General features: G+C 42.1%; 1 protein-coding gene across 2 annotated transcripts in view; it reads right to left on the minus strand.

The window, feature by feature from the left end:
• ASCC2 (activating signal cointegrator 1 complex subunit 2) overlaps window positions 1-23,505 on the minus strand; it is an 80,995-nt gene that overhangs the window by 40,256 nt on the left and 17,234 nt on the right. For both annotated transcript variants that reach the window (XM_082256837.1, XM_082256838.1), the window contains exons 5-10: window positions 21,511-21,578; window positions 18,263-18,370; window positions 18,065-18,177; window positions 11,006-11,080; window positions 354-461; window positions 199-267 (exon numbers count right to left, since the gene is read on the minus strand). In XM_082256837.1, the coding sequence (XP_082112963.1) occupies window positions 199-267; window positions 354-461; window positions 11,006-11,080; window positions 18,065-18,177; window positions 18,263-18,370; window positions 21,511-21,578 (541 nt within the window). The remainder of the gene's footprint in view (window positions 1-198; window positions 268-353; window positions 462-11,005; window positions 11,081-18,064; window positions 18,178-18,262; window positions 18,371-21,510; window positions 21,579-23,505) is intronic.

Below are 23,505 nucleotides of genomic sequence, written 5' to 3' on the forward strand. Positions count from 1 at the left end.
AACAAGAAAATTCCCTTTTGATGCATACATTTTGTTTTAGTTCTACTATAGGGTCAGGGGCTGGACCTGTGTGTGAGTAATTTTTAAGGACCCAGAAGGAAAATGTTAACAAAACAGACTTAAAAATAACAGCTTATAAGCTTAATGCAAGTGCTGAAAATCAAATTAATCTCAGTAGCGCATTTTAAGAATCTTTACCGTCTTTCTGGAAGAAGATGTGTTAATATTTGTAAGAATTCCTCCACATAGGGTTGAATGTTTTCTGCACTGTAAAAACAAAATATGTTTAGGTTGTGCAAGCTATACACAAGTCATAAACATTGTGCCATATGCAGAGTTGGGTTTTCACTAACCTGCGTTCCAAAATGGGCTGGAGACAGGTGTTGCTGATAAGAATGTGAGAGATTTCTAACAACTTCTTTCTTGAGTGACACAATCTTCTCCAAAGATCCAGCTGTATGCTAGCAAAGATAATTGAACAACAAAAATTCAGGAATGACTTAAAGTGAATGCATTACTCTATGCACATATATCTGTAGTGTTTTCTTATCTCTCTCACAATTCCCTAAGTCGGGTATCTTTCTGCTGCTCCGTTTCTCTGCTATCTGCATGATAACTTCTGACAAGTTCTCCGACACAGGAGATAAAAAGCAGCTGAAAATTTTTGTCAGGGAAGGGGCTTAGAGACAGATAAGCAAAGAGCTTGTCTATTCACAGCTCTGCAAGTTTCTTTATTCCTCTGCCTATTTGGAGGAGGAGGGGGGGGGGGGGGTGCCTTTCCTCCAATCAGCTCACACCCAGATTCCCCTCCCATTGCTGAAACAGGAAGAAAAATTTGTAAAATGATGTGCACTTTCCAAAGAGTCTAGAAAGCTGAAGACAGCAGATAATTTAAGCAATAAAGAAAATGATTTTACAGGTAACCTGTAGGAAAAATCCAATTTTCTTTATCGAACATCACGGGACACAGAGCAGCCATAATTACTACTATCTGGGACGTCCCAAAGCAATGCATGTGAGGGGAGGGGGGGGGGGGACACTAAATACAAAAAAAAAAAACCCAATCAGACCGAAAAGATCTACATTGCTGCCTGCAGCATACTGCGGCCAAATGCAGAATCCTCCCGTGTCCTAACATTTACCTGATATTTATTTTATTTATTTCAGGTACTTATATAGCGCTGTCAATTTATGCAGCGCTTTACATATACATTGTACATTCACATCAGACCCTGCCCTCAAGGAGCTTACAATCTAAGGTCCCTAACTCACATACATACACAGTAGGGCCAATTTTTTTTTTTTTTTTATACAGGACTCAATTAACCTACCAGCATGTCTTTGGAGTGTGGGAGGAAACCGGAGTACCCGGAGGAAACGCAGGCACAGGGAGAACATGCAAACTCCAGGCAGGTAGTGTCGTGGTTGGGATTTGAACCAGTGACCCTCTTGCTGCTAGGTGAAAGTGCTAACCACTACACCACTGTGTGATATAATCTAGTGTGCCTTTACCGGAAAAGGTGGAACCTTCCCCTTTAAAACATACGCCTGGATAATGACCTAGCGAATCCACTGAGAAATTGTAGACCTAGACGCTGTCTACCCTTTTACTAGGCCCTTCTGGCAGCACAAACAAAAGGTTGGTCTTCCGAATCTGAGCTGACATCTTCAAATAGACCTTAAATGCACGTATCACATCGAGAGAATGTAACAACTTTTCCTCTGCTGTTTAAGGATTTGGAAAGAAGGAGGGTAGTATAATGTCCTGATTCAAATCAAAAGTGGACAGCACCTTGGGCAAAAACCCTGGGTGTGGACCTGGAATAGCCCTATTCTGATGTAAGATCAAAAATGGTTCCTTACAAGAAAGAGCCGCTAACTCTGATGCTCTTCTAGCTGAAGTTGCTGCAACCAAAAAAGACTAACTTTCTGGTCAAAAGAACCAGAGGAATATGTCGAATGGGCTCAAAAGGCTGTTTCTGTAGAACCGCCAAGACCAAATTTAAATCCCAAGGACACAACGGTGGCCTAACTGGTGAAATCATACGTAGCACCCCTTGTATAAAGGCTCGGACCAAGGAATGCGAAGCAATCGGTCTTTGAAAATAGACTGACAAGGCTGAAATGTGACTTTGAATACTGCCTAAGGCTAGCTTCATATACTACTTGCATGGTGGCTAGAATTCTCCAGATTATATATTTACAGGGAAGCCACTTCCTGGCCTCACAGCAAGAAATGTAAGACTTCCAGACTCTGTAATAAATGCCCCTAGAGACTGGTTTCCTAGCATTTATCACGGTAGAGACTGCAGGACCAGATATATCCGGTTCCCTCAAAATCCAGGCTTCAAATAGCCAAACTGTCAAATTTAGACATTGTAAAGCAGGGTGAATATTGGATCCTGAGAGAGCAGGTCCGAAAGCAGTGGGAGAACTCATGGCCTTTCCACCGCCAACCTAGAATTTGCACGTACAATATCCTCCTGGCCCAAGCTGGAGCCACCAGGATTACTGGTTCCCCCTTCTTCCTGAATCCTGCGCAAAAGTCATGGCAGCAGCTGAACCAGGAGAAGGCATAGATCAGGGAGAACTGCTCCCAGGGAGTCACCAAGGCATCCACTCCGACTGCGAGCGGATCCCTGGTCCTGGACACAAATTTGTCTAACTTGTTGTTAAACCTGGATGGCAGCAGATCTACAACTGGGACCCCCCAGAGTTGACAAATGAATGCAAAGATCTCAGGATGTAAGGACCATTCCCTTGGAAACATCTGCTGGTGACTCAGAATGTCTGCCTGCCAGTTATCTATTCCTGGATTGAAAACCGCCAATAGGCATGGAACAAATTTCTCAGCCCAGGATAGGATGCGACTCACCTTCTTCTGGGCTGACTGACTCTTGGTGCCCCCCTGATGCTTGATATAGGCCACAGCTGTGGCCGTACAGAAGGATAATTTTTCCCTGTTACAATCCGAACCAGATATTGCAGGGCAATGACCTTTCTTGGCGGAAAAAACACCTTTGCCTGTACTGTGTCCACAAGGAAACCCAGATACTCTAGACTCTGAACCAGCTATAATGCGGACTTTGCCAAATTCAGAATCCAACCCAGATGTTCTAAAAACTGAACTGCCCGGGACACATTCTGGCTTAGAGTAAAAGCTGACTGTCTATAAGTAATAGATCATCCAGGTATCCTACCACTGCTATCCCTTGAGACCTTAGAATATCCAATATCGGAGCTAGGGTTTTTGTGAACACTCGTGGAGCCATGGCTAGCCCGAAGGTCAAGGCCACGAACTGAAAATTATGGTTTTCCACCGCAAAATGCAAAAACCTTTGATGGGCCTGAAAAATTGGCACATCAAGGTATGCATCCTTGTTGTCTATGGATGCTAGAAATTCTCCTCCTTGCAGAGAGGCCATGAGTGAGCGAATTGACTCCATTCGGAATGTACGAATGTTTAAGAACTGGTTCAGAGCTTTGAGATCCAGAATAGGTCTCACATCTCCATTTGGCTTGGGGACTATGAAAAGCTTTGAGCAAAAAACCCTGAATTTCTCATCGTCTGGAACTTCTGTAAATCACTCCTTGAGACCTCAGATGGTCCAGAGCCAGAAAGAAGGATCTTCTTTTTAGAGGATCTGCAGGTATGTTTGACCTTACAATCTGAGGCTGAAGAAACACCTGAAATTCTAGTTTGTACCCTTGAGAGACTGTGGAAATAACCCAGTTGTCCTGAATCATTTCCACCCAGGCCTTCGAGAACTGTAGCAGGCTTCCCCCCACCCAACTGAGTGGGGGCGTTCCTTCACAAGGTAGATTTAGAGCTAGGCTTGGTAGGCCTCTGGGCCCAGGGTTTCTTATGCCCTTGGCCTGAAGGCTTGGCTCTAGAACCAGACAGGTGAGGAACTGTTGATAGTGAGACACATGGAAACTGCCTGGGATTAGAAGTACTGGGAATCGGATTGTTAAACACCTTAAAAGAAGAACGTTTACTTCTCCTCTTAACTGGTAGAAGGGCACCCCCCCCCCCAAATATTTTGGATAGATTTGTCCAAATAGTCACCAAATAGGTGCTCCTCATGAAAGGGAAAGCCAGCTAGCAATTTTTTACATGGTAATTTCACAAACCAACTTTTTAGCCACAGGATTCTGCGCATATGAACTGACAGAAGAGCAAACCGTGACATTTGCTGTTTGGAGTCCTTAAGAGCATCTACTGCACAACACAAAGCCCGAGGTAAATCTGCAAAATTTTCAGCAGACGCTCCCTGAGAAGGAACACTCCTGGGCACCCATTTAATACAGTCGTTCAAACTCCTATAGCCGCCACTGCCGGTTGTATTGCAGACCCTGCAATAGCAAAGGAAGTTTTTAGTAAAGATTCAAATTTCTTATCAGCTGGATCTTTAAAAATCTGGGCATTATCTACAGGACAGGTTACATTTTTGTTTACAGGAGAAATAGCGGCATCCACCGTAGGCATACTCCATTTTCTTGTGAATTTTTCCTCCATAGGATACCAAAGAAAACCTTTTGGGAGGAAAAAAATTCCTATCAGGATGATCCGCATATACTATCTGTTCTAAAAGCAGATGCAAGGGAAAAGTCTGAGAATTTTGAGGAGGGCGTAACGAGCCTAATGAGGAAAAAGACTTCAGATATCTCTAAGGGAGGAAATTAAAATCCAGACCGGACCATTTCAGTGAAAGACTGAATTAACAATCTCTGGTATTGAGAGGCCGAGAATGGCTCCTCAGACCTCCGCTTGGCCTTCTTCTAAGCCATTTACTGCTACTTCTTGCAAATCCTCTGCCCATTTCTGAACTAAAACGGGGGGGGGGGGGGGGGGGATCTATCACGTTTCCTGCCTCTTTGTGACACTGATGCAATCATGCCATCAGTTTTCCCCTGAAAGCCAGCTAAAGCTGATGCCAAATTGTCCTTAGTAACGTAGGCTAAGACAGAAGCACTAGATGTGACTATGTCTGACAACTGTAATGGCTCAGATTGGCCAGTCACCTCTGGCCTCTCAGGGGAGGTTAACACAGAGGATGCACGGCTAGGATCTTCCAATCCCGATAGGGCACACTTGTGCCCTTTCCCACTGTGCCCCCCCCCCACTCCTTTTCCGGGAGGACATTGCTCCAGACAAGAAAACTTGAGGTACTTACTTTAGTGTACTCAAAGCTTGTGCCAAGCTGTAACAGCTTATCACACACAGCACAGTTATCCCAAAGTAACAGAACCTGTCAGTGCCACCCACAGTGACTCACGCACCCAGCTGCAGCTGCTCTGTGTCCCATCCAGTTTCTGACAGAAGCTCATGCCACTGGGGGGAACACTCCTCAAATGCCGTGCCATCTCCGCCCTTTACTGTGCATGTGTGGCGTGCTACGTGTAAGTCCGCATGCCACGTGCCCCCCAACGCCTCATGGACATGCCCCCTCTTGGCTCCATGTGCATGTAAATAGGCTGAACTTGGGCGCGCGATCTCTCGCCGCAGGGATGGCCACCAAAGGTGCTCCCTGAACCTGAGCCACAGAGGGTGAGCGGATGAGCAAGCGGTATGTACAAAGTCCCGCTGCCCGCCAAGTATCAAGGGAGTGGAGAGCAAAAAAAAAAGAAGGCATCCAAGGTACGCAGGCCACAGCTGAATACACATACTGCCTCTAGTGGAGACATAAAACATAGCACCCGGTATCTGTTAAATTAGAAGGTAACAGTGCATCATAATTAAAGTGAACTTACCATTCCCACCGCAGGATTTTGCCTTTAACTTGAATCCTATCTTCACCCATCACGGCGGGTTCTGCCACTTGTCGACCTTCCAGGACTGGGTGCCCCTAATTTTTGGGGCCACTCCCTTGGACCTATAGGGCACCCTGCCAGAACGCCTGTGGAGTTATTCTTACTAAGGGTCCGGATCCCAGGGTCCAGCGCCCATGAGGGTCGCATTACCGGCAATACCTTGTTTCCCTTTTACCGAGGCTCAGGCAAGATGCTTTTAGTCTTCACCTTTCGCATGGATCCAATTGCCAATTCCCTTGGATCCCGAGATCTTAACCGGGATTGTAGCATAATCTTTTTTCTTCTTCTTTAAAAATATGGAGAGCTTCTCCAAACATGACCATCAGCTCTAGGGCACTGACGAAAAAACTGAGGTACTTCCTGTATGGGAGGGGTTATATAAAGGGGGACTTCCTGTCTTTTTGGTTGCCAGTGTCCATTCACCTATAGGTGGCATATAACCCAGATAGTAATTATGAAGGCTTCTCTGTGTCTCGTGATGTACGATAAAGAAATACATGTAAAACGTATGCAGGGAAATTGGTTTTGTCTCCGAGTATCATCTGAGGCTGTTCACTTCACTAGGTTTAGGAGAGGGTTTACATCCACTTTAATGACTGCAATACTGCTCTTCATTAACTATGCAGAGCATGTAGCATTAACTAGGTCTTCAAAATGACCATTTAAAGAGGAATTGAACTGCAGGTCTCCCTTTAGCTGATCATTACTGACTTACAATTCCTTGTTTTGAAATCGCTCTTTATATATATATATATATATATATATATATATATATATATATATATATATATATATATATATAATAATAAATTGTGAAAGCTAATAAAGAATGGTGAGTTCAGAGGGCTTCATCAAATTCTTATAATGTAGCAAGTCTATGTTCAGTCTTTTTCCTGGGTAGTTTATCTCATGTTCTACTACTAGCTGGGAAAGAAGGACATTGTCAGTAAAAATACTGAGCTCAATTCCAGCCATGGACTGGAATTTATTTTTACACCCAGCAATTAGAATATGGCATTTATTTATAGTAGTAGTTATTACTGCGTACTACTACAATTTGCAATTCTAATTCTATGTTATAATCTGTCTCTTCTTTCAAAAGAAGGATTCTAATTTCAATTAATGAGGTGCCAAAATCGCTAACTACAGCCAGTTAGTACTTTTCTATACATTCATTGAATGCGACAACTAATATGCAGTCAGGTACAGAATCAGGCTATTATAGTAATTTCATCTGATATTTTCTTTCTTTCACTATTTACTACAGCTTGACAATAATCTGACATTGCAGATTGTGTACTTTTCTTTTTGTGCAATATCCTGATGTACAGAAAAAAAATGTTCTTACGATTAGCACGAAAAATTGGATTGTTTTGTGGGTTTGTATGTTCCATCAGCTGTGTGAAAGTTGAATTATAATTACCAATAACAAAAACTAAGGATCAATACACACCCGCAAGCTAGGACACCCAATATGTTTTGAGTAATAGTTTCTGTAGGTTATGCTACGATTTGTACTCTGTAATAATTGTTTCTGTTTTTAATGGATATTATTATAGACAATTACAGAGAGTAGCATGTGCACCACCTGTATCCATAATGGCCAGTGTGTGATGCACACTCTTGATTCAGTATGTGGATGACGTGTTGGTAGCCTGGCAAGGCACCCCTCAAGTATTATTGGAATTTGTTGCGTATTTAAAGGACAACGGATCTAACACTTTGCAACTGGAACTTTTAATAAAGAATAGTTTTTGGATTTGGAGATTTATTGTGAGGGAAGTGGTTTAAAGACTAGGCCTTCCTGCATCCGGTAATTGACTGCTTCATATGGACAGTTCCATTGCTCCACTCAGAAGAGTGTCAGTCCTGATGCCAGGTCAGTTGCTTCGGATTAACCCCAACTGCTCACAAGAACAAGATTTTGTAAAGGAAGCAGTAGAGAATATCATAAAGGCAAACTGCAAAAGTTATAAGAGTGCTTCAGGTGGTACATGACTCTCTCCTGTGAGGGGAGGAATAGTAAACAAAAAAGTCTGATGAGGAATAAAGTCAGATTGTCATTAGACACGCTGCTCATTCGAATAGGTTGAAACAAATAATCAATTAGCACACACTGTCATGTCCTTAGGTTGGATCTAGTATTTGCACAAATAGTGGGCCAATATTCTTTATGACAGCTGAAATCTGAAAAACTTGCTAGTAAAAAGTGGGTTTCAGGCCTCACTTGTTCGATGTGGTAGGAGAAATTAAAACCAGGGTATGCAAAAGTGGTCATGTTGCTACTCAAGGGGTTAAATGTGACCCTAGGGGAGTGATTCTAACTGTGGGGGGGGTTGGGCTTTTGAAATGATCATAGAGACATGCGATCCTTTATAGCAGGATCGCATGGTCTCTGTGATCATTGCAGGGAGGACGACGGACGGCTGTGTTTACATCAGCCGTCCTCTGTCAGCTGGGAGAGATTGCTGGTGTCAGGCGGCAATTGGAGCCGCCTGACACCCGCACTGGCTTCCCCGCTGACGATCGGGAATGGGAGAGCACCGCGCACTCGCCCCCTAGTGGCCTCCCAGGCAGATGATGCCTATTAACGTGATTTCGCCTGGGAGGGCCACACTGCCGATGTAAATAGGCAGTGCAGCGACGGCAAGTGGTTAAAGTAGAACTTTAGTCATAAAATTAGGTCCTGCTAGATCACTTTAGGATGGCCCCTTTTGCAGGTATAGATATGTAAAACATTAGGAATAAGTGCCTGTACTGTTTAAAATCCAGTAATACATCGCACAAGCTCAGTTGCTCTCTATTTTTAGGAACTGCTTAGTTTGTAAAAGCCGATCTCCGGACAGCCTTAAAGCAGATTTAATTCTCCTATCCTTTACAGCCAAGGAAGCTACTTCTGTTTAATCTGCAACTGCCATGGTGCTGCACATGTGATCAGTTATGACACCAGCCATTTGATGGTTTGACAGATTGGTTGAGGACACAAGCAAACAGACAGTTAGCAATCCCGGCATTTTCAGGAATGTAACAAACTTTTTTATAAAACTGTTAAATCAATAGGTTTAGTTCCGCTTTATGGATTTAGGGCTCCTTCACACCATACCGGCATGAAAACCGTACAGATTTCACTTGCAGAGACATCCGTTTTCATGTGCATTTCAGTCAGTTTATTTTGCGGGTCAGTTATGTCCCTATTCACACCAATGCTCTTGTCGTATCAGTTTTTTTCCTGTGCAGAAAACTGCATACGCATTGCACATTCCTGCACAGAAAAAATCTGCATGTTGTGGTGTGAACAGCGCATAATGCAGAAAAACTGACATCTCTGCACCATGGTGTGAGTATGGCCTTGATGCTGCTCAGGGGCTCTGAACTTCAGCAAAATGGCAGCTTGCAGTAGGAAAAAACAGGAGCAATGCTGGAGGCATTTTACAGCACACACTCATTTTGGTAGCATAATTATTAATGTGTAATGTATGTTCCTTGCTAAACAACATTATTTTTTATCAAGTTGTTTTGGGTAAAGTTCTGAAATAAGATTCATACTTTCTTAAACTGACAGTTGACAAGAGCCAAATGAAATTAACACTAGTTCTAGAATTGGAGATTTCATATAGTTCTCCTTCAGAATAAATGCTATTGGATGTATACAAGTGTGCCATTTTGAAACCTCGGGAATACATCAGGATTTCATATTAGGGGTGTTCCTGAATCAAGAAAGAATTAGAATTCTTTTTAAATAAAAATTGTCTTCATTTGAGAGTATCTGAAGGATAGGATATGGAAACATGCATTTATACATGTGCCGCAGCTTTATTCAGTATGTCCATTGTGGGACTCTACTTAAATGTGAAGCTACTAGAATGTATTTGGGATTATTATGAAAATTATAATAGGTCACTGGAGCCCTGGCTGACCAGTTTGATGTCCATTAAAAGACTGGATGTAATAAAACAGTATGGTCCCTTTCTTTTACAAGCCAGGAGTTAATGCCGTAAAAATAATTTTACTTTCTAACCGCTTAGTGACCTCCCGCTGTACATTTTATGTGGATGGGTAGCCACTCTGCACCTGAACCTGACACTTCTGGGTTTTTTTTCAAAATAGTTGGTCTTTTTCTGTTTACAGCCCAAGAAATAAAAACCGCAGGAGGTGATCAAAAGCCACCAAAAGAAAGCTATTTGTGGGGAAAAGTTTAAGTAACGCAGTGTCAGATCGCAAAAAAATGGCCTACTCATGAAGGGGGTAAACCCTGAGCTGAAGTAGATAGTTGTGCATGAGAGAGAAGGACGATGCCAAATACTGCTCTAAACTAATAAGGGAAATGATCTAGAAGTTCAAGATCGAAAGTACTTCAAGTCAGTAAAACTTTCCTATGATCACTCATAAGTGATATCTGAACATGTAAACTCCTAGGAGTGGTTAACAGGCCATACTTTCTGGTATGCTGTATTTATATTTTGATGTGAACTCACATGTGGGAATGACTTCATGGGAACTTGTGCAATATTATTTTACCTAAAAAGGTCATATTTATGTTGGAAAGTCAGTGTGAGGTGCAAAGAAGGCTAGGCTATTTACTTCTACATGGGATGTAGCATAAGCTATGAAAAACTAGAGAATTGTGGAAACTGACATCATATTCAAGCGGAGACCACTTTTCACCTTGTGATGGGCTTGTGCGCTTATATATTTTTAGCAGTAGCTTGTATACGGGCCTGATTTGAGTGGGGTATATTGCAACAGACTTGTCTATTTTGATTTTTTTTAATGCTTGGAAGTTGGAAGGAAAGGATTTTTGTGTGCACACACACACACACACACACACACACACACACACACACATAAATATTGGGTGTTTCTGGTAGTACTAAGTGCAAACAATTTTTCAAAAAATTACCACATGGGTACAGGTGCATACTAGTCCTATTACTTTCCGTTACTGATCATTATACATGTAGTTCATAGTAGGTAAGGTTGAATAAAGACAATAGTCCATCCAGTTCAACCTGTGTAGGTGTATGTCTTTCATAGTGGCAGCTGCACCATATCTGGTCCCCTGGACATAAGTGGTGTAAAATTCTATATTAAAGGTTTGACCTTTTGTGTTTTATTACATGTCATTTGAGGAAATATACAATATATAGAAATAACAGTGATAGTTCTGATAAAGAATATGTAGGTTCTTCACCTTTTATCTTCAAATTTCCTCTTTATAATTGCAGATTCAAGCTCTGGGCAACATAATTCATAAAAGGAACTCATACTGAAAAAGAAAAAAGAATGCATCAAATAATTTTCATAATCTTATCTACAGTATAATAAAAAACCTTTTTCCCCAGGAAACTCAAATGTGCTGGGGCATGCTCAAACTAGAGATATTTTCTGATACGTATTAAAAAATATTTATGTGCTTTATTCATGCTAGATGCCCTGCACATACTGTAGCGTAAGCAGCATTTTTCCCCCTTTCCTCTACTCTAGATTCCTGGCAATTTAATGGCTTCTTTCCAAAAGAAGTTTGACAATGTGGGGGTTTATTGACCAAAGGATAAAAGACTGCACTTTGCAAGTGCAATTGCACTAATTTTCCCCAGAGCTTAGTAAATGTTTTGCAAGCAAAAATGCTTTTTTTTTTTTCCCCCATTGCACCTGATTGGGTATTCTTTACAGGGAAAAGCAACATTTACATTTACTAAGAAAATCCAGGGACCTTCCAGCTTGTTATCAGAGCTCAGTTCAAAAGCCTGCATCTCTGATGGTATGGGGGTGCATTTGTGCATATGGAATTGGCAGCTTGCACATCTGGAAAGGCACCATCAATGCTGAAAGATGTATCCAGGTTCTAGCGCAGCATATGCTCCTATCCAGAGGGCATCTTTTTCAGGGAAGACCTTTTTACATTTCCGCAGGACAGTGCTAAGTTGCATACTGCATCTATGATAACAGCGTGGATCTGTAGTAGAAGAATAACTGGCCTGCCTGCAGTCCAGACCTTTCACCAATTAAAAATATTTGATGCATGTAACAATAAAAAAAATATCACAAAGACCCAGGACTGTTAAGCAGTAAAATCCTATATCAGGGAAGAATGGGACAACATTGCTCTCCCAAAACTCCAGTAACTGGTCTCTTCATTTCTCATAATGTTACTAAAAGAAGAGGGGATGCTATACCCTGGTAAACATGGCCTGATCCCAACTTTTTTGAGAAGTATTGTTGCTATCAATTTCAAAATTCCCTTATTTTTTTCCTTAAAAATGGTACATTGTCTCAGTGTAATCATTTGATAGGTTTTCGATTGTGAATAAAAATATGGGTTTATGAGATTTGAAAATCATTGTATTCTGCTTTTATGTGGATTTTACACAGCGTCCCTCTACAGTGTTGAGGGTTGTATATGGCGACCATTCAGGAGTATTCCCTTTATCGCAGGGATAGAGAGGGTAAAAAAGGGGGAGGGATATGTCTGTATATTAAGAACAGTATACAGGTAAATATGAGGGATGATATTAATAATGGAGCTAAGGACGAGGCAGAATCCCTATGGGTAGAGCTTCAAAAGGGAAGGCACGGTGGGGAAGGTAATATTGGGAGTATGCTATAGGCCCCCCAACCAGAGGGAGGAGGGTGAGGCGGACCTCATTGTGACGGAACCGTCGACCCACACCGTGCTTGTGGTCTTCCGTCAGTATACGGCTTCCTCCAGTCTGGACATATAGAGATATTCCAGCCGCCCCCCATACAAGAACTAGCCTGAACTTAGCTTGTATGTGTCTGGAAACAACTAACTCCTTTATTAACACAAGCAGTAGATTTTTATACACTTGAGAAGCATGACAGTCACTACATGAACAATGACCTGAATATTTACATAAGCATCACACAATGAATAGCTAACGAGGTACAGCTGACTAATCCCATCTAGACAAGGTTATCCTTCACATGCTAATTAGCTCAGCGTACTTAAGTCAGCCTGGAAGCCCAGACTGCCGGCACCAAAAGTAAAACAGATACAAATACACATATTATAGTGTAAATACTGAGAACCCACAGTAGACAATAGATGATCAAATCAACATGATTTACAATCCATGGAAGACAGGTGTTTTGGCTGATGACATGCATCTGTTACAAGTCTGATCAACTGAGCAGTCCAAACCATCAATTTATCTGTCACATAGTTTTTTTTTCAGTCTCAGTGACGGTGAGTACCGTCACACTCATGTTACAGATAGGATTGGCAGTAAGGATGGGAAATGTCATTATAATGGGGGACTTTAATTATCCGGATATAGACTGGGCAGAAGGAACCGCACACTCAGCCAAGGCTCGGCAGTTCCTAAATGTTTTGCAGGACAATTTCATGGGTCAGATGGTGAATGCACCGACAAGAAACAATGCGGTACTTGACCTACTGATTACCAACAATACAGACCTGCTCACGGATATAGAAATACGGGATAACTTAGGAAACAGTGACCATAGGTCAATTGGTTTCAGTATTAATTACAGTAATAGGAAACACAAGGGTAATATAAGGACACTGAATTTCAAAAGAGCCAATTTCCCTAAACTGCGCTCGCTGCTAGAAAATATCAAATGGGATAGAACCCTGGGAACAATGAACACGGAGGAAAAATGGGAGTGCTTCAAGGAGCATACTTAACAAGGGGGTGGGCCAGTGCATTCCACAGGGAAATAAATTTAAAAGAGCAAAACTAAACCCTGGGTGGCTAAACTCCAACATAAAAATGTATATTAGAGCTAAAGAAAAGGCCTTCAAAAAATACAAGACTGAGGGGTCATTGGCAGCATTTAAGCATTATAAAGAGTGTAATAAGAAATGTAAAGACGAAATCAGGGCGGCTAAAATAGAACACGAGAGACATATAGCGGAGGAGAGTAAAAAGAACCCCAAGAAGTTCTTTAAGTATATAAACAGTAAGAAAGTGAGGTCAGAACACATTGGCCCCATAAAAGATGATAAAGGAAAAATGGCCACTGAGGACAGAGAAAAGGCGGAAGTGTTAAATAATTTATTTTCTTCAGTCTTCACAAAGGAATCGGGGGGCTACACGAACCTTGCTTGTAAGGCCGAACTAAATAATACACCTCAGGAAGTGCCGCCATGGCTAACAGAGGATAGACTTAGAGCTAAACTAGAGAAACTTAACATAAATAAATCCCCGGGACCGGATGGCTTGCACCCGAGGGTTCTTAATGAGCTCAGCCAGGCGATTGCCAGACCATTATTCTTGATCTTTAAGGATAGTTTACAGACGGGTATGGTGCCAGCTGATTGGAAAAAAGCCAACGTGGTACCAATATTTAAAAAGGGGCCGAGATATATCCTGGGTAACTATAGGCCGGTCAGCCTAACATCAGTAGTCTGCAAAATTTTGGAGGGGATGTTAAGGGACCACATACAAGACTTTAGTAATGAAAACGGTATTATAAGTAGTAATCAGCATGGATTCATGAAAAATCGTTCGTGCCAAACCAATCTATTAACCTTCTACGATGAAGTGAGCTGCCACCTAGATAAAGGTAAGCCTGTGGATGTGGTGTATCTGGACTTTGCAAAGGCCTTTGACACCGTTCCCCACAAACGCTTACTGTACAAACTAAGGAAGGTAGGTATGGACCATAAGGTGAGTACCTGGATAGAGAACTGGCTCCAGGGGAGAGTACAGAGGGTGGTGATTAATGGGGAGTACTCGGATTGGGCGGGTGTGGAAAGTGGGGTCCCCCAGGGTTCTGTCCTGGGACCAATCCTGTTTAATTTATTCATAAATGATCTGGAGGAGGGGATATCGAGTACAATCTCAGTATTTGCTGATGATACTAAATTAGGCATGCCAATATCTTCTATGCAGGATGTGGAAACCTTGCAAGCGGACCTGAACAAAATAACGGGGTGGGCAACTACATGGCAGATGAGATTTAATGTTGAAAAATGTAAAGTAATGCACTTGGGGGCCAGAAACCAGAAAGCAAGCTACTCACTAGGGGGGGAACCTCTGGGTGAGTCTAGGATGGAAAAGGACTTGGGGGTACTGGTAGACAACAGGCTTGGCAGTGGCATGCAATGCCAAGCCGCCGCAGGCAAAGCCAACAGAATACTGGGATGTATAAAAAAGGGGATTCACTCCAGAAATAAAGAGATTATTCTCCCGCTCTACAAGACTCTGGTCTGGCCACATCTGGAGTATGCTGTCCAGTTCTGGGCACCGGTCCTCAGGAAGGATGTGCTGGAACTGGAGAAAGTCCAGAGAAGGGCAACAAAAATAATTAGGGGAATGGAGGACATCAGCTATGAGGAAAGACTACAAGCACTGCACTGAACCTGTTCTCTCTGGAGAAGAGACGATTGAGGGGGGATATGATATCAATGTACAAATACTGTACTGGTGACCCTAGCATAAGGAACAAACTATTCAGAGAAAGGAGATACAATAAGACACGTGGCCACTCACTAAAACTTGAGGAAAGGCAGTTTAACCTTAAAGTGCGTAAGGGGTTCTTCACGGTAAGAGCGGTAAAGATGTGGAATTCTTTTCCACAAGCAGTCGTATCAGCAGGGAGCATTGATAGTTTCAAAAAACTTTTAGTTGGACACCTTAAAGACCACAACATACAGGGGTATACAATGTACGGTTAAAAGCAAACACACACACATCATAGGTTGAACTGGATGGACTGATGTCTTTTTTCAACCTCACTAACTATGTAACTATGTCTTCTAACATATGAAAAGTCAATTATGTTAGAGGTAATTACAGCATTACTAATAAGCAACACAATAACAATAACCATGTACTTGGCTGGTCCCACATGATTGTCCTGGCTATATTAAGGTTTATAACTCTAACGCATGAACATTTTTAAACGTTAGCAATTTTCACTTTTGTTGGGCTGACTTTATCATAAGCTCCTGGGAGAACATATCAATAATATCTTTTTCATTTCTAGCTCACTGAGCTCAGAGGGAACAGTGAACATGATCCATCATTGCTGTCACTCAGAGATAAGCACTATCAGAAATGCAGAGCCACTGTCACTACTAAACAGAAGGCAGTAAAAGTGGCTCATAAATGGGTAAAGTCATATCCTGTCTGCTACTACCTAGTTTGCCACATTAAGGCTTAACCACTATTAATTGAGACCACCACCAGTGTAAGTGTGGATGGTGGTTGTGGCTACTGAATCTTTAGTATTATTTGAACAGTGTATAATTCAGTCTGGAGGCCCAGTAGGAAAGAGATAAACCAGCCCTAGGCGCCCAAGTTGCAACAGCCACTGACCTCACTAAAGAAAGATGCAATACTCCTGCTACACAAGTTTTTTCCCCAATGTCAGCACTATGAATATGCAGACCTTCAGTCTCAGTTCACACTGATGTGGTGCAAATCTGATGTGATTCTAATGCAAACAAATGCGATTTCTGAAGGGGACTGGCATAGCTGGAGATAAAAGTCGCACTGAACCTGAGCAGGACCTTTTTTTTTTTTTTAACCGGATCAGAATCGCACCACATATACATTGGGGAAAATAATTGATCCCCTGCAGATTTTATAAGTTTGCCCACTTACAAAGAAATTAAGGATCTATCATAGGTGCATCTTAAATGATAGAGAAAGAATATCAACCAAAAATCCAGAAAAAAAAAAAAAACACATAAAAAATGCTATAAATTAAAATTGCAGTTCAGTGAGTAAAATAAGTATTTGATCCCCAAGCAAATCATAACTTAGCACTTGGTGGAGAAACCCTTGTTGGCAAGCATAGAAGGTAAGATGTTTCTTGTAGTTGGTTACCAGGTTTGCACACATCTCAGGAGAAATTTTAGTCCACTTTTTTTTTTTTTTTTTTTTTTTTTTTACAGATCTTTTCAAAACCCCAAAAGGTTTCTTGGCTGTTGCATAGTAACTTTAAAGATTCAGCTCCCTCCATATATTTTCTATTGAATTAAGGTCTGAAGACTGGCTAGGCCACTCCATGACCTTAATGGGCTTCTTCTTGACCCACTCCTTTGTTGCCTTGGCGGTATGTTTTGGATCATTGTCATGCTCTAAGGCCCATCCATGACCCATCTTCAATGTTCTGGCTGAGGGGAGAAGGTGCTCATCCAAGATTTTACAATACATGGCCCCATCTATTGGCCCCGGCAAGGTCGGCCTGTACCCGCAGCAGAGAAACAGTCCCACCTCCATGCTTGACTGTAGGTATGGTGCTCTTGGGGTCATGGCATTTTTCTTCCTCCAAACACGACGAGTCAAGTTAATGCTTAAGAGCTCAGTTTTGGTCTCGTCTGACCACAGCACTTTCTCCCAATCTTTCTCTGAATCGTTTAGATGTATGACTGTACATGTGCCTTCTTGAGGAGGGGGACTAGCCATGTTTGGAGGAAGAAAAATGCCGACTATGACCCCAAGAACACCCTCCGTCCCTACAGTCAAGGACAGAGGTGGAAACTGCTGAAGGTGCAGGCGGACTTTGCCGCATTGACGGGGCCAATGGGCTGGGCTATGTATTGTAAAATCCTGGATGAAAACCTTCTAATCTCAGCCAGAATACTGAAGACGGGTCAAGGATTGATCTTCCAGCATGACAATGACCCAAAACATACTGCAAAGGCAACAGAGGAGTGGCTGAAGAAGAAGCACATTAAGGTCATGGAGTGGCACAGCCAGTCTCCAGACCTTGGTCCTATATAGAATGTATGGAGTGGATCTGAAACTTCAAGTTGCCAAGCGACAGCCAAGAAACCTTAAGGATTTAGAGAAGATCTGTAAAAAAAAAAAAAAAAGAAAGAGTGGACCGAAATGCCTCCTAAGATGTGTGCAAACCTGATAACCAACTACGAGAAACATCTTACCTCAAATACTTATTTAACTCACTGAACTGCAACTCAATTTATTGTGTTTTTTTTTTTGGTTGATATTGTCTCCATCATTTAAAATACACCTTTGATAAAAAAAATTATAGACCCTTCAATTCTTTGTAAGTGGGCAAACTAACACAATCTGCAGGGGATCAAATAATTATTTTCCCTACTGTATGACCAGCCTTCATTGAAAACAATGTTTTTTTAAATGACATGCGTTCTTTAGATGATTGCCTTTTGAATCAGATATAATCCGCATAGAATTCACATCAGTGTAAACCAGGACTCAATTTGTTATAAATGTAGGAAAATTTGTTTGCATTGCCAACTTAAACAAAATCACTTGCTATACTCACATACCTACTCAAGAAATTGTGTTTTTGTAAAGTCTGAGAGGCAGATGGAAACATTTCGAGGAACGCCCAAATTGTGCTGGATGTGTCACAGAGATAAAAGACTGTATCTTGTAGTTCCTGTAATGATAGTAAAGAAATTATAGCGTTACAAAAATATAGGGAAAGTTTCATTCCTTTAGTAAAACAAACATAACTAACTGACCTGCTCTGCCATATCTAGAGGAGATGTAGGTTTCTCATCTCCCAGCTTCAGGGGTTCTTTACAATCATCCTGCTCAAGTCCACAAACCTTCATAATGGAACTGAATACCTTTTGAGGATTACGCAATAAAGAAAATTAGAATAGATGTCAAAGAATTATCTTCTACAACAAACCAAAATACTATAACTTTGAAGGGATGGTAAACGCAATGCACAATGATTCGATCAGAATAACATTAGAAAATTACTACATTAAAAGTAGAACTATAGGCAAAACATTTTTTTTTGGATAGAGCAAGTGAGGGTTATAAACCGTCACATTTTTTTTTCGCCATCTGTGTCCTATTGCGGAGATTTCCCTTCACTTCCTGTCCCATAGCCAAACAGGAAGTGAGAGGGAATCCCTGCAAATTAAAGGAATTCCTTGGGGGCCCCCAGGTCACCAGCACTAGTGTCCCCATTGAAAGATTTCCCCTCCATTACTTTTCTGGGAACAACCCAAAATTTGTCATAATGGTAAACAGGATAAATAGAGAGGGGGGAATCTCCTTAACAGTGACACAGGCAGCAATTAAAACTGACAAGCTTTCTATTCCATCTCCACTCTATCCAAAACTAAAAAAAATAAAAAAAAGTTTTGCCTTTAGGAATACTTTAAGTGTACATTTTAGAACCCTAGGATAAAAGAGATATGATGAGAAGATGGACTTCTACAGGTCTTACTTACTATCAGTATAACCCAAACACTGCAGACAACATCCGCTGTGCACGGTTTTATAGGAAAATACAACTAGATTTTCCCCCAAAGAGAAATATAGCAATGCATGGAATAGTAATAGCTTTGGGAGAAATGTGTACACTATCACTGTTGTCTCTAAATAGGCTAGCTGCCTAGGTTTCATGGAGATCCTATGGCTTCAATACCTTCTGAGTCACTGACTCCGAATCAGTAAACTGGTTAGGATTTCCAATTTCATTCGCTGCATACTTGTTATGGGTTAGGGACTCAAATGTACTGAAACAATTCAACTGGCAAAATTGCCAGGCAATTAGCATTTTCATAAAGAGGTCAGCCATGGTAAAATTAGATTTTCCCTCAGTAGAAGTGTTTTAAAAACCTAGTTTCTGTATATATGCATGAGGGGCAACATATTTTTGCTTGTTAAACATACAGGCTCTGCTTCCTACTTTGTAGTACTGCACATGGGCAGGGTAATCTAGGTGTCCGCCAACAATTGTTTCTGACATTAAAACACCTATTTAAACCCTACAAGGTAAAGGCAAATTGTACTAGAATGCATCACATACTAGTACTTTATGCGAGACTTGCCTTAAAATGAAATCCTCCAGCGCCAAGCTGTCACCGCGGATTGGCGTTTCCATCTTCACCCAGTCTTCCTTCCAGCTCTGAAGGGACAGCACGAGTATACTGTCCCTTTAGAGAGCATGCGCCGATGACGTCAACTGCTGCATGCAGTGTAAATATCTTCAAAACTGTTTTGTAAGATATTCACTGTACCTACAGGCAAGTCTTATTATAGATCAAATTAAATATAAATATCACAAAACCGCCCTCTATATACTATATCCCCTGCGCACAAGCAGAATGATCAAAAAACATCTTTTGAATGACCTTATCGCAGCTACTTGAAAAGAAAACTGTGTTTAACCGCTTGCCGACCGCCGCAAGTAGATATACTGCGGCGGTCAGCCCCTCACAGGCAAAGTGACGTATATATACACGTCACTAGCCTGTGAGGCTCTGGGGAGCGAGCGCGCGCCATCGGCGCGCGTGTGACCGGCGGACCCGATGTCCGCCGCTCACTCTGCGATCGTCGGGGGAGAGGGAGAAAGGCAGGCAGCTTGTGTAAACAAGCTGCCTGTCATTCTCCCCTGTGTAGAAACACTGATCATACGGTTCTACTATGTAGGACCGTTGATCAGTGTAACTACAGCTCAAGCCACAGCCAATCACAGTTAGAACCACGCCCCTAGGGACACACACAGCCCCTCCCTCTCAAATAAAGTTAACCCCTTCACTGCCAGTGTATTTTTACAGTAACAGTGCATATATATAGCACTGATTACTGTAGAAATGTCACTGGTAACCCCAAAAGTGTCAAAAATGTCAGTCGAGGGTCCAATCTGTCACCCGACGACCAGAAGTACACGGGTGACACGAGCGGAGGCTTTTGAGGTCCGGGACACCAGCGTGGAGAGGGTGAGCTGGACCAATATTGCCCACTACGGTACCCACGGTACTCTGATGACAGAGCTTGAGCTATTTTGTAAAGAAGAATGGGCAAAGATTTCACTCTCTAGATGTGCAAAGCTGGTAGAGACATACCCAAAAAGACTTGTAGCTGTATTTGCAGTGAACTGTGGTTCTACAAAGTATTGAGGGGCTGAACATAAATGCACGCCACACTTTTCACAGATGTGTAAGAAAAAAATTGAAAACCATTTATCATTTTCCTTCCACTTCACAATTATGTGCCACTTTGTTTTGGTCTATGACAAAAAACCCAATTAAACACATTTACATTTTTGTTTGTAACATGATAAAATGTGGGAAATTTCTGGGGGTAGGAATACTTTTTCAAGGCACTGTAGGTTCTTTTGGGAGCACAGCTGTTCTCAGCTGCATGGAAGGAGAGCTGGTGGGAAGAGAAACAGCAGCACACTAATATTTCCACTGAAAGGCTGTACAGGGGAGAAGTGTCAGGACAAGTCTGATCCTTGGAGGATAGCAGGTGGAGTTCCCAGCATAGCTATAGTTCTCTTTCTTAGTGTGGTCAGTTTTTAACAGGAAAGCAAGGGGACTAGCAGGTACACCAGGGACTTCTCACAAAGGAAGCAATACAAAGAGAACAGGATGCTTCTTCATACAAGTACACAGAACAGCAGGCACATGTCAGAAATATGAAATGCTGGGGTAAAACCCTTTAAGGCTTCTTGGTTAGTAGAGTTGAAGTATTTCCCAAAAAGGCAACTGCTCTGGGGACATGTGTAAGATACTTTAGAGTGATTTCCACTTATTTCCTGTTATGTGTTTGAGACAGACAGGAAGTAGAGGGAAATCATCCTAACAGCACACAGAGCATAACTGACAGTATTTTTTAACCATTCCCCACTGTATCCAACACAAAAAAAAAGAAAATTGGCCATAGACACACTTTAACTTCAGATCTGAAGTGTAAATGAACTGACCAAATTTTTCTAGCAAATAATTCACAAAGATTTTCCTACCTGTAGTAATGTAGGTATGCTGTCATCAAGATCCTGATAATAGCTTGGCTGTTGCTGAAAGATGTTACCTGTAAATACATAAGAAACGGATGTAAAATGCTGCAATTTCCCACAGTAACCAGAAGTAAACCTGATAGTATGTTATGCCAAGAGCTCCATATTGTCCCAGTCTTTGCAGGAAGGAACACCACTGTCTTATTAATGAAATCTAAAAAAACAGTAAGATAGAAAAGTGCACAGATCTGGCACAGCACATAAAATGATGTTAGTAATAAAATCAAAACATAATGCACTCACAGTTTGTATACTGGAAGAATTCATTGCACACAATGTGGGTGAGAAAGGGAAGATGCAGCCACCAGGGCCAGCGGTTTTGTACCAGGAATGTCCAGTTTCTAGCCTACTGACAGCAGACAGACTGTTGCAGCAGCGGCTTTGTGTCTCCTCCTACTTCCTGAATTAGTGGTCAATAGGACAATGCATGTTATGGGTAGGTCCACCTTTCCAAAGCCTACAAGATACTGTACATTTTATAGGGGGGAACTACATTCACCTCCCTTGTTGCCTTCCGACATCTTTCCCCGGGCACGCTATCTTCAGTCAACTTGTTCGGCCATGCCCAGACATAATATGGTTCTTCCGCAATAAAAATCTGGCCCGTTTGCTAACTTTTCTTCTTTGTGTCATGCTCCATCTTAACCTCCTTAAAGAGGAAGTAAACCCTCCTCAGGAAGTTGTACCTATAGGTAAGCCTATGTTAAGGCTTACCTATAGGTACTGTAATTATCTCCTAAACATGTACCGTTTAGGAGATATTTACATTTGATGCAGCCAGTGACGTCACTGGCGCATGCGCTCTGACCGTCGGCTCCCGCACGCGTGCGCGGGAGTGACGTCACCGCAGCTCCGGCCAATCAGATGGCCGGATGCCGCGATCCCGGAAGACGGGCGACTGTACATGTCGCCCGTCATAGAGGTAAGAGAGCGGCGCGGCGAGGGCTCGTTCTAAGGTAAGTATTTGATAATGAGCTAGTATGCGATGCATACTAGCTCATTATGTCTTTATCTTTCAGGATGTAAAGAAAAGAAAAAAAAATTTATCAGTTTACAACCTCTTTAAGTGGATTGTATATGCACAATCCATTTTTCTCCTAAAATAACAAACATGTTATTCTTACCTGCTCCGAGCAATAGTTTTGCATAGAGAAGCCCCAATTCTCCCCCGCTGGGGCTCCTGGCTTCTCCTCTTCTCAGTGTGCCACCATAGGAAGCCTCTTCCTATGGCGGCACGCCTGTGGGCTCGATCTTGAGCTGCGCTGTCTGTGTCCATTGACACAGAAAGCGTGGCGCGGCCCTGCCTCCCTCTCTCTGCTTACAGAATTTGACGAACAGCAGCAACGGCTCCTGCTGCTGTCTAAGTCCCTGTAAAAAAGGAGGGGGGGGGGGAGGAAGACTGCAGCCAGGCACATCGCTGGATCGCTGACAAGCTCAGATAAGTGTTTAGAGAGGGGGGAGGGAAATAGTTAGCGGGGTGTTTTTTTACCCTAAAAGCAGGGAATGCATTAAGGTAAACCAAGGCTTTAGAACCATTTTAAGTGCTGCGTGGGGTGCCAGACTGAGTCACTTAGCCCAACTGATTGGGGATCCCTGCAGCTATCCCAACAGAAAAAAATAAAAAGACATGAACAGAACATTTAAAAGCATGAAAACCTAAATTTTTAAACATAAAATAGACCCTGTTTATTTAAATGCTTTATATGTGCTGCAGCAGGGGAGTATCCACTCTGCTGACAAGAGTCTGGAAACTGGACAATCTGAGTACACAACTGCTGGTGGTGATTTCATCTTTCCTTTCTCACCCAGACTGTGTACAAAATGTTCTTACTGCATAGAAAATGTAAGCGCATTGCTGATTGTTGGATTTTATCAAGTATAATTCACACCTCAGTGCTTCGTAGCTCCAAACTTGAAGCTCAACAGGCAAAATCCCATTGA

The sequence above is a fragment of the Pelophylax lessonae genome (assembly GCF_965119305.1).
Source record: "Pelophylax lessonae genome assembly, chromosome: 1".
Classification (NCBI taxonomy): domain Eukaryota; kingdom Metazoa; phylum Chordata; class Amphibia; order Anura; family Ranidae; genus Pelophylax; species Pelophylax lessonae.